Source organism: Protomyctophum parallelum (assembly GCF_964188405.1).
Source record: "Protomyctophum parallelum genome assembly, chromosome: 10".
NCBI classification, from domain to species: Eukaryota; Metazoa; Chordata; class Actinopteri; order Myctophiformes; family Myctophidae; genus Protomyctophum; species Protomyctophum parallelum.
This window is the reverse complement of record NC_139704.1, coordinates 39,683,802-39,699,473: the sequence shown is the minus strand read 5'-3', so window position 1 is coordinate 39,699,473 and position 15,672 is coordinate 39,683,802. Positions and strand designations below refer to the sequence as shown.

The window sequence follows — 15,672 nt, the reverse complement described above, 5'->3', positions numbered from 1 at the left end:
AATATGTAACTACAATTTGTCATGGGATCTGTAAAGTAGTAATCTGGTGTTTTAATGTAAGGTTAGATACTCGTGTCTCTGCCAGAGAGGCCCGCCTCTGTAAACATGAATAAGCGGGTAGCCCAGATTTCATTGGTCAAAAGAGTCAGGAAGCGCCCGGTTCAGCTACTGGAGGAGGGGTGATCAGATCTGTATATAACACTTTGTTTTTCTTGTGGACTGGGCTGTTCGAACGAGTCTTACATTTGGCTAACCTAGGCTGGTTGGAACAGACAATTTGGCGTGTACCTTTTTGAGACATGCTTGCTTTGTGACGAATTGAATCTCTGTGTTTTACCAAATAAACGCTAAGATCCGGAGAAACCTTTGTCCTGCTTTTTCGTCTCCACTCTTCATACTGACTGACACACACGGTGAAAGTATACCACAGTTTTTTGGCGCCCGATGTGAAAGTTCGATTCCGTGGAGAATTCTACGGCACGAACACACTCCCCCCTTCCAGACATTATGAATATGAAATATCACAATGACTGGAAAGAAAAATAAACGCAACACCGTGAGCTTGCAGATCTGCTGAAAAAACATTGCAACAAGGTTTCTTCATACAAGATGCAGTTCCTCAGTTTGACCACGAATGCCTTCAGGTACGTCACATGTTTAGGAGGGAGAAATTATATTTGAGAGGATTTAAAATACAGTATGGACAGTTTTCTGTGTCGGAAATGTGGGCTAGAGTAGTCAAAGTGAAAATAGTGGTCAAAATAGGTTAGTCTATTACTTCACTGTAGTAATACGTGTGGGACTAAAAGTAATTTTGATGAAAAAGTAGCATTGGTATTGGTTTATCGCTTCATTTTTGAGCAGTGACTGTGTTTTTACGGTAGATTGATTTTTTCTCAAACGAATAATAGATATTAAACAAAGTTAAGAGACAATGTTTTGCGACACTAAAAGAGTTCATTTATAACAGATGGAAGAGATTCAACAGTCCTATCTGTATTCAAAACGTTTGTGTAATGTAAGTGTATTCAACATATAATGTAGGCATGTGTTGATATGTGTTTTGTCGAAGTTTAAATTAGTTAAAAAAGTTGATTAAAGAGCCTATGGGTCTTGGAAATGATTAAATAATGTTTAGCTCGATTGAAACAATTGTATGTGGCTGTGTCAGGCGGACGATAGTGGCCCTATCAATACGCGTCAGTACGTAATTCGTCTTGGTATTAATAGAGCTAATTATGGTTTTCTCGTATGAAATTTAGTGTGCGAATATAGTCAACTATGAAAAGGCAGTTAGTTGCCAGCGACGTGCGAGGTTTTGCTGTTAATATCGAGATAATTTAGCCTGTAAAGGTGAGATAAGTTAACAGTAGCAGCGTAGGTCGATTCGTCATTTACCAGGCCTTAAAGGGGTACGGAATAGTGAAGTTGCGGCGTGCTGTTATCAAAATCGAGGCTTTCGTCAACGGGACCAATTTCAAAATAAAACGGGATTATTAAGCATGTCTGTAAAAACTTGTGTGTTTAAAAATGGAAACACAGGGTAAGACAAAGTTGTGGTGTGTTTAAATGTCAGCTAAAATGTAAAGTGCAATTGTCAATTTTCATATATGATGCCTGGAATTATCTTTGGGAACTTTTAAAGTGTAACTTTCTGTTGTTTTTTTCTTATGTTTAGTATGTCATGTGATTGGGTCAAGGGGGGTGTAATAGAATTATTGTTCCATATTTTTATGTGACCATCATCTAGTGATGGTCAAGGGGGGAATGTCGTATCTGGACTCGATAATTCTGTACTATAGCATGCTATAATCAACTCTAAGTTGATTGTCTAGTCTGTCTGTCTGCAAGTTTGAAAGCAATCACTCAGTCAAGTACTCTGCATTGTTCATTACTCCTTTGAAGCTTCTCTCAGGTGTGAATCAAAACACACGTAGCAGCCATCTGCTATTCCTATGCACGTTGTTGATCTTTATGTTAAATCCCAACCCCTCCCAGAACTCAACTGTTTGATGTAAACTATATATATGTCTGTAAATACAATGTTGAGTTAGTCTTGTTGGGGGCAGTGTGACCGTACGGTCATGTGCCCTGGGCTCCGCGGCTCAACTCAAGGGCCGCGGAAAGCCCTCTGTCTTTGTCTGACTTACTGCAAATAAATACATCGATGGATATTCAGCTCATCTCTCTGCCTGCGTGATTTTCCTCATCCGACCGTCTAAGAGTTTACCGTCTATACTCTTCGTTACTTTGTCTATTTTAGTCCAGTTTAGATGAGTGTACTTGTTGAATTTACACGACACTCTCTCTCTCTCTCTCTCCCTCTCTCTCTCTCTCTCTCTCTCATATATCATAACATGTTGTCCATGCTATGGCATCTCTGTGGGATCATATGATTGTAAGGTAATGCTGAAATCGTTGTGCAATTGTGACGCAGTACTCCTATTGAATGCATCTCTTCTAAGTAGTAAGTACTGCCTTTAGCAATAGCCCATATATTATTACCCTATGTTGAGAAACAAGTCTTCACTTGTCTGTTCTTATCAGTCAGTGGCACTCCACCACCAGTCAGAAGAGGAGCTGAGATTGTTCTCACCAAATGGCTTTCAACTGACCATGTAGGCTGTCCATTCAGTGCATTTTATTGACATTTTTGAGTGGTGCAACCACTCCAATATAGCTACAGTATGTGTGTCTGTCCGTCCGTCCTACCCTGGCTGCATGGGTCTGTTTGTCCGAGCACAAAATAGCGTTTGGTTGGTTATTATCACCACCAAGTGTTACTGTTGTGTAGCCTAACACACACACACACCCGTGGCACTTTCCTGTGGGTCTGGAACTTCCGGGGCCCCCCCCGGGGACCTCCACACGGAGTTGTACCACTCACTTCACACAGGTGTGTTTTTTTTATTGTAGGCTTTTTCTAAGCAGATGGACTTGACTTCAACAAGACATGATTATTTATTCTTTACCTCTTAACATTTTACTTCCTGCATCGCCCATCTCTCTGCCAAGGATGGGAGATGTAATCATGTACCAATTACCAAAACAAAAGCTGAAGATAACCTTTGAGAGGCGCCTCTGTCCGGGACAGACTGTCCCTGCCTGAAGAGAGCTCTAAACATGAGACTACTACAATTTACAATGTACAATTTAGGCATTTAGCAGACACTCTTAATCCAGAGCGATTTACAGTAAGCAAGAACAAAAAACATGGTAATACATCAAGACATAATCAATTGTCATCATGAATCATATGTACAGTGGAATATCTATCTAAGGCGACTGTGGCTCAGGAGGTAGAGCAGGTCGTCCAATGATCCATGGGTCGGCGGTTCGAATCCCGGCTCCTCCTGTCTACATGTCGAAGTGTCCTTGGGCAAGACACTGAACCCCAAATTGCTCCCGATGTGCTGGTTGGTACCTTGCATGGCTTCCGCCGCAATCAGTGTATGAATGGGTGAATGTAATGCACAATCTATGTAAAGTGCCTTGGATAAAGGCGCTATATAAATGCACCATTTAAGGAAAATATGTGTATACACTATACTATAGAGTGCTATGTCTACGTAAAGTGCTATTTAATTTACGCCTGTAGGAGGTCGAGGCTATAGGGCAGGTACTACGGCAAGTGCTATGGGCTAAGATGGAGTCTGAAGAGGTGCGTTTTCAGACTGCGGCGGAAGATTGGGAGTGAATCTGCAGTTCTGATTGCAATGGGAAGGACATTCCATAGTTTTGGAGCCAGAAGGGAGAAGAGTTTGGGATGTGTGCGTTGTCTCGGCGCTTTTTAGTGAAGGTACTTCCAGCTTCCCTATACTCACAGCCAAGAGGAAGAGGAGCCACCTTCCTCACCCCTCAAACTGTAGACCACCCTCCTCTTCAGTCATCCTCACCCCCTCCTCCGCGCCCCTCTTGCAGTTCACTGGGCAGATGAAAGAGCTGGTCACTGCTGGGACTAAATTGACCCCCTCCCAGCTCTACTCGCATTGTTCTCTTCAAAATGTCACAGATATGTCCCCCCCCCCACCTCCCCATACACTGTTAAAAAAAAGTTATTGTTGAAAAGCAGGTGGTGATAAATAAATCTCTATGTCCCAACTTCAAATTCATAATTTGGAACTGAGAAAACTGTGGGGCTATATATACTATACTATACTATATTTTTACTATTTTGAAAAACATTTTAAAATATTTGAACTATTTTTTTATGTTTTTCAAAATGGTAAAAAAATGCCAAATAAGTTTAGGGACAAGGGCTAGATATAGCCTAGTTATATTAAAATGTCCTTTCATGATGTGCTCCTTTCGCACTCTCTAAATGCGCTGTTTCTTAATGATGCTTAATGGAAGAACTTTGAATGGTTTAGTTGCTATACAAAATATACTTCCCTGTCTGGCCTATATGAGATGTAGAATCTTGAATCTAAATGTAACATTGAAGACATAGCCTGATTCTAATGGTACATTTCTTACTTGGATCATTTGGATCCAATTTTAAAATGTAGCTCTCATTGTGGACTAGAGTAACAAGGTGATTTTAAAAAGTCTGTTATTAAACCAATCCTTTGAAGACAGTTGCGATTTGTGACAAAGCTATGTGTTAGTTATAGTATAAACTATAAAGCCTTTTATAGATGTGAAATCTTCCCACGGGTGCTGTATTTTGGCAGGGAAAACATATTCAATTATTGTTTGAGTTCTGTATTTTGAAGAAGTGAAACGAATTTAGAAGCTATCAAAACCAGTAAGACGCCGCTTCTGTGAAGCTTATGTTTTTTTATTTTATTATTATGCTTCTCGTTATTGTGAACAGAAATCAGAAATCTCCAGCTATGAGGAAGCTAATCATTTCCCCAGGCTACCACCTCCTTTTACTAGCTTGTGATTTACAGTGGGATGTGATGCTCCCAGCATTTCACACACGGAAATAATTACTTTTGTTCATGGGATTAGCAAAACATTTAGCTGCAGTTTTCAAAATTCTCAGCCTGAATGACCTGGAATCCCTTGAGATTTATATTTGTCATTGTCAATTAAATCAAAGTTTTCTCATTTGGAATAATGCATTTCAATGAAGGTCCATGTGTGTGCACAATCAAGGGTTCCTTGATAAAGGCCGAAATGGAGAACCATATCTATTCTTTTCTCTTCAGCATTGAAGAAGGCTGCTTTTGTCGCACTGCACCACAATATAACGCTTTCATCAGTGAGATCTCCATTACCTCACTGTATAAACCACCTGCCAGCCCCTTTGAATGGACTGAACTACCACCTAAATGCAGGAAAAAGCATGCTGTAGTGATTGGAGACTTTAATTCCCACCACACAATGTGGGGATATGACACAACCAACAGCGACGGCGAACTGGTTGAAAGCTGGATGGAAAACACAGGCATGCAGCTGGAGCTTGTTCACAACTCTAAACTCCCCAAGTCCTTCAACAGCTGCCGCTGGAGAAGAGGCTACAACCCTGACCTGTGTTTCGCCAGCCAGAGGCTAGCACATCTGTCTGAGAAAACGGTGCTGAGACCTCTCCCCAAGTCACAGCATCGACCAATCTCAGTCACGATCAAACCTGCCATAACTAAGACCCAAGTACCCTTTCGACGCCGCTTCAACCCAATGAAGGCCAAGTGGGATGAGTACAGCGAAGGAATGGAAAAGACTCTAACAGACACTGAACCCACACCTGACAACTACATCATGTTTGTCCAGGCTGTGAAGAAGACTGCCTGCGCACACATCCCGCGCGGATGCCGAAAAGAATACATCGCAGGCCTCACAGAGGAGTCATCACAATTGCTGGAGAGCTATGAAACAGAGTTCCAAAAGGATCCGTTCTCAGACGCGACCAGTGATCTCAGTGATGCACTCATGGACTCCCTAGGGAAGGAGAGGCGGAAAGCCTGGAAGGATCTTGTGGAGAACATCAACATGACTCAAAACAGCAAAAAAGCGTGGTCCACCATCCGGAAAATAAACGGTGACAAGATCACACCACCCGCTATATCCGACGTAACACCAAACCAGGTTGGGAGCCAACTGGTGGCCAACGGGAGACGAGCAGAAAAGCGCAGGGCCAAAGGACAACACCATCTCACCATCATCCCGGGCAATCAGCAGAACATGTCCATCCTAACCAAGCCATTCATCCTTGAGGAGCTTGAAACAGGACTAAACACCATGAAGCCGGGCAAAGCCGCAGGTCCTGATGACATACTGTCCGAGATGATAACCCACCTAGGCCCAGTCGCCAAACAATGGCTCTTGGACATGTTCAACATCTGCCTACAAACCCAGCACATACCAACGATCTGGAGGAAAGCCATCATCATTGCTCTCCTAAAACCCGGGAAAGACCCCAACCTCCCCAAAAGCTACCGGCCCATCTCCCTGCTATGCACCACCTACAAGCTTTTCGAGAGACTACTCCTCAGTCGACTATCCCCCCAGATAGACGCTGAGCTAATCCGAGATCAAGCCGGATTTAGACCGGGAAAATCCTGCACAGGCCAACTGCTAAACCTCACCCAGCACATCGAGGACGGCTACCAGAAGAAGCTGATAACAGGCGTTGCCTTTGTCGATCTTTCGGCAGCTTATGACACCGTCCAACACAGGCTGCTGATTAAAAAACTTTTCGACATCACAGCGGATGCCAAACTGTGCAACACAGTCAGATGTCTCCTGAGCAACCGGATGTTCTATGTCATGCTCAACAATAAAGAAAGCAGATGGTTCCACCAGAACAACGGGCTGCCACAGGGCAGTGTCCTGGCACCTCTCCTCTTCAACATCTACACCAACGACCAGCCCCTACCAGAAGGATGCAGCAGGTTCATCTACGCAGACGACCTAGCGATGACAACGCAGCAGCATACCTTCCCAGAAGTGGAGTCAACCCTGGAACAAGGACTGACAGATATGTCCACGTACTATCTGGAAAACCACCTGCGTCCAAACCCCGGGAAGACACAAATCTGCAGCTTCCACCTTAAAAACAAGGAGGCCAAACGGGAGCTCAACGTAACCTGGGACGGAATAAGGCTTGAGAACCACCAGCACCCAGTCTACCTGGGAGTGACTTTAGACCGTACCCTCAGCTACAAAGAGCACATCCAGAAGACGAGAGCCAAGGTGTCCACCAGGAACAACCTCCTGCGCCAATTAACCAACTCAAAGTGGGGAGCTCACCCAACCACGCTGCGCACAACGGCACTAGCCCTGTGCTTTTCCACTGCTGAATATGCCTGCCCTGCATGGTATAAATCAAGTCACGCACACAAACTAGACCCCATCCTCAACGAGACCTGCAGGATAATGACTGGGTGCATCAAAACAACCCCCACACCCTGCCTCTACGCCCTCTCTGGAATTGCCCCCCCTGACATCCGCAGAGCAGTCACCGCCAAAGCCGAGCGCACAAAGCAGGCCCATGACAACCGGCACTCACTGCACGAACACTCTGCCCCCCAAAAACGGCTCAGGTCCAGAAGCAGCTTCCTGGATACCACTGCAGAACTGGAGACCACACCATCTGTCGCCAGGACCACGGAGTGGCACAACCAGTGGAACAGCATGGGTAGCCGGACAGCCCAGTGGACAGAGAGAGGCATCACCCCAGAGGAACGTCTCGCGACTGGCCATGACCAACCTTGGGCCGTCTGGAAGGCCCTGAACCGTCTGCGGGTCGGCGAAGGACGCTGCAAGGCATCCATGAAAAAATGGAATATCATTTTTTCTGATGCATGCGTGTGTGGCGAACCACAAACAATGGACCACATCATGATGTGTATCTCTGCTCCACAATGTACTGGAGATGACCTGGCCGGGCCAAATGCTGCTGCACTCGCCTGCGCCAACCACTGGAAAGACGTGATATAGAAGATGGCCAGACACGAAGAAGAATCAGTGAGCCAAATGAGATGGTTCAGAACAACAGACAGATTGCATTGAGGGTTCATAATCACTATGCACTAATGCCATGATGAGGATGCTGTGGCACCTTTAATGTTTATAATATCCATTAGATGGAATCATCTTCGACTGACAGCAAGTATTGCAGTACTGGTCAGTGGTTAAAAGTGATACGGCTTCATGTGCTACTGACGGTGTAGGCTACTCATTATGAAGAATGTCCAATTCAGAATCATATACAGTATATCAAGACAAGCGCTGTTATACTTTAGCTATTCTAAAATAGCCGATCTACAAGCACACAATGCGTTGTATCATCGTGAACATGGAACAATATTGATTATTTATTTGATAAATTATTAATAATCTTCAATGTAGTGGAGTATAGGTATAGAGTATCAAGGAATTTATAAATACAAGTAAAGTAAAAGTACCTCAAAATTGTACCCAAGTACAGTATAGTGTAAATGTGCTTAGTTAGTTAGCCATGTTTGCAGTGAAGATCCCAACCCTGGGAGGCATATAGCATTATAGGCTAGACGCAGATATTATTACCAGGGAGTGAACAGTGCAGCATGGTTAAAACACAATGATACTTTTTTATTTAGTTCTTTCTCACATGGAAAAGCATTCACCACATATTATGATTAACTCAAATAACTGTAACGAGGAGAAGTATGCATTTTATTTTATTTGAACACATATTTGGAATTGCTTACCCTCTTGATACCTCAGTTGCCCCTGTGGTGGCTCAGGGTAGTGGCTGGATGGTATGGTAACCGCAAGGTTCCCAGTTCAAACCTGGGCTCCCCCAGAGTTAGTGTCGAAGTGTCCTTGAGCAAGACACTGAACCCCTAATTGCTCCTTATGTGCTGGTTGGTGCCTTGCATGGTTTCCGCCCCATCAGTGTGTGAATGTGTGTATGAATGGGTGAATGTAATGCACAATCTATGTAAAGCGCCTTGGATAAAGGCGATATATAAATGCACCATTTACCATTCATTTACCATTTTCACTATTTTTAAATGTATAGCAGTGTTTTTTTTGTTTCTGTTTTAAACTGGATTCAACATTATAATTAGTTACAACTCACCCATACTTCTATAATTACCATATAATTACCAGATGCAGTGTATAGAATGCATAGCTACAATAGAGGGACAATATTCTTGAATAATCCTACAAAATGCAAGTTATACGCTTGCTGATGTATTATTTGTTTGTTGGGACATGGGAGGCCTGTTGTTATCCAACACTACAAAGAATGTTGAAGAAAAAGAAACTCAATGTATGCAATCGTCTTCCTTATGTATAACATGTCCTGTCATAGAAAACAAAATGTCCATGAACCTGTAATGTATAGGATGTTTACATTTACCCCTGATTTATACAGTTACTTATACTGTATAAGCACCAAAAATAGCAGATACAAGCTCAGAACACATGTGAGCTGATCCACAAGCTATTTTTGGTGCGTGACACTGATATGCAACAAAGTATAAATCAACCTTTAGTGAGATGATAGATATCCCTTACCTTTATGACAGTCATTCAATACTCTCAGTGTGGTGTATAGACGTGTTTGTGCACCTGAACAACAAATCTGTCTGCCTGCTTCTAAATGGCAACTACTTTAACATTCTTGTATTTGCCCAATATGGCATATCGGTATGCTAGCAGATTTGTATGACAATACAAACATTTACAATGTTTACCTTTGCTACCAAAAAGCACCTCTTGAAACTAATTTAGATAACCTCTTATCAAAAGAAGCAAACATTTGTATAAATAGAAATACTTTAACACTCACCCACAGATTCCCTACATCCCATACACATTATTTTATGCCAATTATCTTAATATGAATCAGCACCGCAAAACTACGAATTAAGTAAAACTGTATAAAGCACAGTCTAAATCAATTGCAAGTCAACGGACTACAAGTATTACTAAATATGAAATCATTATTAACAGCTTTACTGGGAGTCACTGGGGGTGAGAGAAATGACTTCTGAATCTCAGCAGCTCAACCCCACCCCTTGCTGTTCTTGCTGATATACTGGAGCCAGTATCACAGATCCTCTCCGATAGAGCCGATATAAAAGACGGATTTTCCACCTTCGTCATACTGGATTAAAAGAGCTAGCCTGCAACGCTTTGAGGAAGACAGGGGATGTCTTTTCTTCATAAACATTGAAAAGTCTTCCATTGGGACCATTCAAGAAGTTTTCAGTCTCAAAGGTCTGTGGATAAATATATATTTTTTAAGATTATATGGAAGTACTGCAGTTTATATTTATTCTTCTTGTTTGTCATTATAAGCACACATTCCTGAAAGGAAACCTGCAAACAAAATAATAATTTCAGCAATGGATATAAATAAATGAAAGTCAGAGAAAATCCGGGACTGTTCCACACAGACTCAAAACATCACAGCTCATCCTTATGGATTGCAATAACTTGACCAGTGGAAATGGGACCTTGCCCAGCAAACACCCTTACACGGTGAAGACGTCTGTTCCTCTAACAATACTGGTGGGCATCCTCATTCTGCTGACAGTGTTCGGTAATGTGCTGGTTGTGATTGCCGTGTGCACCAGCCGGTCCCTGAGAGCTCCTCAGAACTTGTTCTTAGTTTCATTGGCGTGCGCGGATATTCTAGTGGCCACTTTGGTCATGCCATTCTCCCTGGCCAACGAGCTGATGGGCAACTGGTACTTTGGTCAGATTTGGTGTGAAATCTACCTGGCCTTGGATGTGCTGTTCTGTACCTCATCCATTGTACACCTGTGCGCCATAAGCCTGGACAGATATTGGTCGATCACACAGCCCATTAAGTACAACCTGAAAAGGACACCACGTAGGATAAAATGTGTGGTTCTTGTACTTTGGATGCTTGCTGCCATCATTTCATTCCCACCGCTCATCTCAATGGAAAAGGAAGTGGCCAGGGACGACGGACCCGTCTGCAAGATCAATGAGGAGAAATGGTACATTATATTCTCCAGTACCGCCTCCTTCTTTGCCCCGTGTGTCATCATGATCCTGGTGTACATAAGAATCTACCAAATTGCCAAGAAAAGAACGAGAGCTCTGCCGGGTGAGAGGGTGAGGAGAAGAGAAAACGGACACACAGGTGACAGGCAGTGTGGCTCGCCGCAGCAGGACCCCCAGGGGAGAGGAGGAGGAGGAGAGAAGGTGGAGGAAGAAGATGAGGGCAGAGAGGTGGACGGAGTAGACGTGGAAGACGAGGGCTCGTCGTCTGACGGGAACGAAAACACCCTGTGCTCCCCCAAGAGGATGAAGGTCAAGAAGAAGCCCAAAGGGGCACAGGTGAAGTCCCCAAAGACAGACGGTGCGGCGAAAGTGAGCAGGTGGAGTAGCCGGTCGAACAGGGAGAAGCGCTTCACCTTTGTTCTGGCAGTGGTCATGGGAGTGTTTGTTCTGTGCTGGTTCCCCTTTTTCTTTACCTATACACTCACTGCTCTGTGTCACCTCTGCTGTGTGCCAAAGACACTGTTCAAAATGTTCTTCTGGTTTGGATACTGCAATAGCTCATTAAATCCTGTCATATACACCATATTTAACACAGACTTCAGACGGTCTTTCAAAAAGATACTCTGTAAAAGGGACAGGCGGGGTTTATGACATTTGTTTTTACATTACAGAAGAACATCTAAACTTAAAGTATATGACACTATATTAGATTATTTAGGACGGTAAATATAGGTGATATAGGTCTTAATATAATTATGTGCTCACTTGTAAATATAATTTTTTAGTACATTTTAGAATTAAAGCATTCGATTCAAGTGTAAAATGAATGTGAACTATAGAATATTTAGCCTTTCAATTCCATATCAGTTTACAACTATTTCATAATCTTTGATGTCATGCAAATAATATGTTATGTGTAACACTTGTTAGTGCTACATTAACCCTATAGTATACACTGTATATATAATATAGTATATATAATCTAATCTATACTATATACTAATCTATAATATACTATCTATATGAGGTTTTTATATGGCTGTCATGGGATTTGTACCGTTTTTATTGTCAAAGTGTCATGTTAGTGGTGTATATTATAAAATGACAGCACATGAATCTCAGCACATGCAATCTAATACTAGTTTAAATCATGAGGAAACTTTGACATACACCCATTGAACCCTACTGTATATACGTCATCTCCTTTTATCCCTGTACACTAAAATCTCTTTGCAGAAACTATTACATTACATACTATATAACATTTATTGATTTTACAGTGGCATGCCATGATGTATTTTGTATTATCATCTCAGTAGTGGAAGACTGCACTTTTGTGCCACAAACACCATCCATGAAATGCTCCTTGGTGTTTTGGAATGTTTTTTTTTTTTTATAATTAAAATAAAATTTGCATTGACAGATTGCATATGCAATAGCTATTTGCTATAAGGAAAAGAAGTGCCTGACCAAGTCAAAGTCGTTTCCAAATTGTATCATTCACCAGCTCTGATGAAGACAAGCTTGTGAGAACAAAACAATTATACGCAAAAAGAAAATTATGCCTAGGAGGTAAGGTTGGCACAACAATATGCTAGTTCAGCAGGCAGTCCGGTTGGAGATATCATTAAATCCTTCCCTGAAGTCAAACATAGAGCAATTGAAATGTGATTGGCTGCAAGATTACCAGCATGTTGAGTGGCAAACAATGGATCAGTTATCACCAAGTTCTCTATAGCATAGTACCAGTACCAGTACTTATACTTATACTTTCTCTTTATTTCAGGCTCTTAGATCAATAATGGTCTCAGACCTTAGAATGCAATGTTTGTGGTTCCTTTAAGTTCATTGTAAGAGTTCAAACATACCTTTCTTATATTAATTATTGAATGTAATAAGCACAGTGACTTTCTTCCATGCATTCTGGAGATTTACATTTCCTGTGCTATTTGGGTTCAGCAGTGTCTCCGGTCTTAAAATACAACATCTATTACTCACCACAAATGGTAAATACAGAGCCATTACTGATCGGGTTCCCACGACAAATATGACATAAAATATTATTCTTGTAGCCTCACTAAAATGTTGCTGACCAGTGGAAAGCATGTGTTGAATCTTATGTCTCACGATTAGACATAGCAATACCAACTACCTCATTGCTCTACCAATGTAAGATTGAAGATGGCTGATGTTTATTATTTATGATAACGTTTTGGTGATACATGATATGGGATCAAGGATGATGACTGAATGAATTAATACATTTCATACATATTCATGCAATATTAAAGGTAGTGTAAGTGATTTTCTTTGGTTAAAATAAGTTTTAAAAAGCTCTATATTGTGATAGTACTCTATATTGCTATAGAGTGTTTGTTCAGTAACAGGAGTCTCCATGTCTCTCCAGCTTTAAAAAATTAAGCTCATAAATAGCTACTCTCTCTTGATTGGCTGAAATGTTGTCACCTACCTGAAAATGTATTTTCTGTTTATTAGAGAGTTGGAGAGACAAGGATACCCTTGCTGTTACTGAACAAACACTCTATGGCAATGATAACTATCAGAAAGTGGTTTAACCTTTTAACAAAAAACTTTTCGTTTTAACCAAAATATATCACTTACACGCTTTATTATGTATCCCACCGCAGTTCTATAGGAAAGCCCTGCTGTGATTGGCCAGTAGTCGTTGTGATTGACAGTTCTCGTTTTTGCGACCAGTCATTAGTCCTACACAATCTCAAACCCTCACCCTAAACCTAACCTCCCACGGGGCAGCACACCTAAACCTATACCATGTCTAACCAATGACTAGTCTAAACTAAGTATGCACCCCCCTAAACCTAACCCGAACGGCCTAACCTCAGTAAAACTATGCCTTCCCGGGAGCTAATCAGACACATGGTGAGGCGGGTCTACCCTAGAACGTTGGTGGGATTCATAATCACGCCACTTACACTACCTTTAACCGCTTTCAACCTGGCACGCCTATTTGCGGTTTCCAAAATGATTTTATTTATTTTCCCAAAATATAGCTGATGTACAACGTGTCACACTGCAATGCATTGTGAGCTTGTAAATCGGCTAGTTTGGCTTTTTCTAAGTTATTGATGTTAATGAACGTAATAATTATTCATCACCCATGAGCAGTGAACAATATCCAGTGTTTTTTCCCTAAAAACTCAATGTGATTTTGTAGTTAAAAGTCTTAAAATTTGTCTTCTAACCCACATCTGTGGATATTGAGCGATTAGAATTCATCGTGATTTCCCTCTAAATGGATCAATTAGCAACTTTGATCAGCATGCCATATGCTTGACTACATGAATAAATTAAAATATGTATTGTATCCAGGAGTCTATGAAGTTATCTATGAAACTTTCAGTTCAGTTTAATCTGCAACATATTTTATATGTAGTGGAGGTCCTGCATATCTCTCTCTCCTGCATCTCTCTCTCTCTCTCTCTCTCTCTCTCTCTCTCTCTCTCTCTCTCTCTGCTAAGTGGTCCTTGGCCTAAAACACATTGAAGACCCCTGTATTATTATTGGCTCAAGGAGACTGGAGAAAATCATATAAATAATGATAAATTATCAATGTCGGATTCTGAAATATTTCACTTTCGCTATTAGTTTGTTAAACGCAATAGACTTCCATCCCACAAAACCTTTGTCACAGGGAACTAGCAGCCACTTGTAAATGGATGTTTTGCATTGTGTGTTCCATTTATAATTTGTCTGCAGCATTTATAAGTATAATTAAATTCAACCTTCATTAAGTTCCCTCTGATTAGATTATATTTCACATCCCCACCCCAGTGCACAGTTGCTTAGCCTTAGACTGTTGCTATTTCCAGAGAGCACACACATTCTTGTTTGCTGTCTGCTATAAGAAGAAGGACCACCATCAATGATTTATTTCACATTGCAAAGGTCATCTCAAAGAGTCACAATTTATGTCTATGACACACACACGATGGCTTATAAAACTATGTTTCATAAGCTGCCTCATACAGTTCCCATAGCTTTCATATTCCTGTTTATTAGTTTCCATACAATTACATTTCCTGTAAATTTATCCATTAACTCAGAGAGTGTACAAATGGAACCAAATGGACCCATATACCGTAGGTCCATTTGTATCAGTTAAATGAACACTTTATAGGATTTTACTGTGTAATGTACCCACCCACAGCACAGTAAGTGTTCCTATAGTACCGATTTGCGCATCTTAAAAATAAATGGTAAGCTCTGAGGCTTTGTAATACCAGTGGAAGAAAGGGAAAAGAACGTCATGACAAAGGATTCTGCCTCTGAGATGCACCAGATTAGCCTATCACAGGCCTGAGGCGTGCATGGTGGAACTCTCTTTTGATGAGTCACAACATCATCAGTGTATATATCATAGTCACTGATGAAAGGTGGATCATTGTTTTTGAGGCAGTACAGTATGGGCTGTGTCTTCTCTATTTGCTCTGTCTTGAACTGATAAGCATCACTCAGTTTAGATATTTATGTAGTAGGGTGCCTGGTGGCTCAGCCAATTAATGCACCATTAACCATTATGCTCCTTGTTAGCACGAGGACCCGGGTTCAAATCTGACCACCAACTTATCTTGCATGTTTCTCCTCTCTCTGTGCCCTTGGATTCCTACACTCACTGAAAAAAATAGAAAAACAATACTCATTGCTTACTACAGTAGTTGATATCAAGTTAGACACCTGCAAGGCTGCAACTGTTCAAATGTCTTTGAGAACACC

General features: G+C 41.6%; 1 protein-coding gene across 1 annotated transcript; it reads left to right on the top strand.

The window, feature by feature from the left end:
• Positions 1-10,365: 10,365 nt before the first annotated feature.
• On the top strand, positions 10,366-11,568 carry LOC310865163 (alpha-2A adrenergic receptor-like; the record flags this gene model as incomplete). The annotated part of the gene is made up of 1 exon (XM_083774181.1): positions 10,366-11,568. The coding sequence occupies one exon, from the start codon at positions 10,366-10,368 to the stop codon at positions 11,566-11,568; it is 1,203 nt and encodes a 400-aa protein (XP_083630307.1).
• Between the last annotated feature and the right edge of the window lie 4,104 nt (positions 11,569-15,672).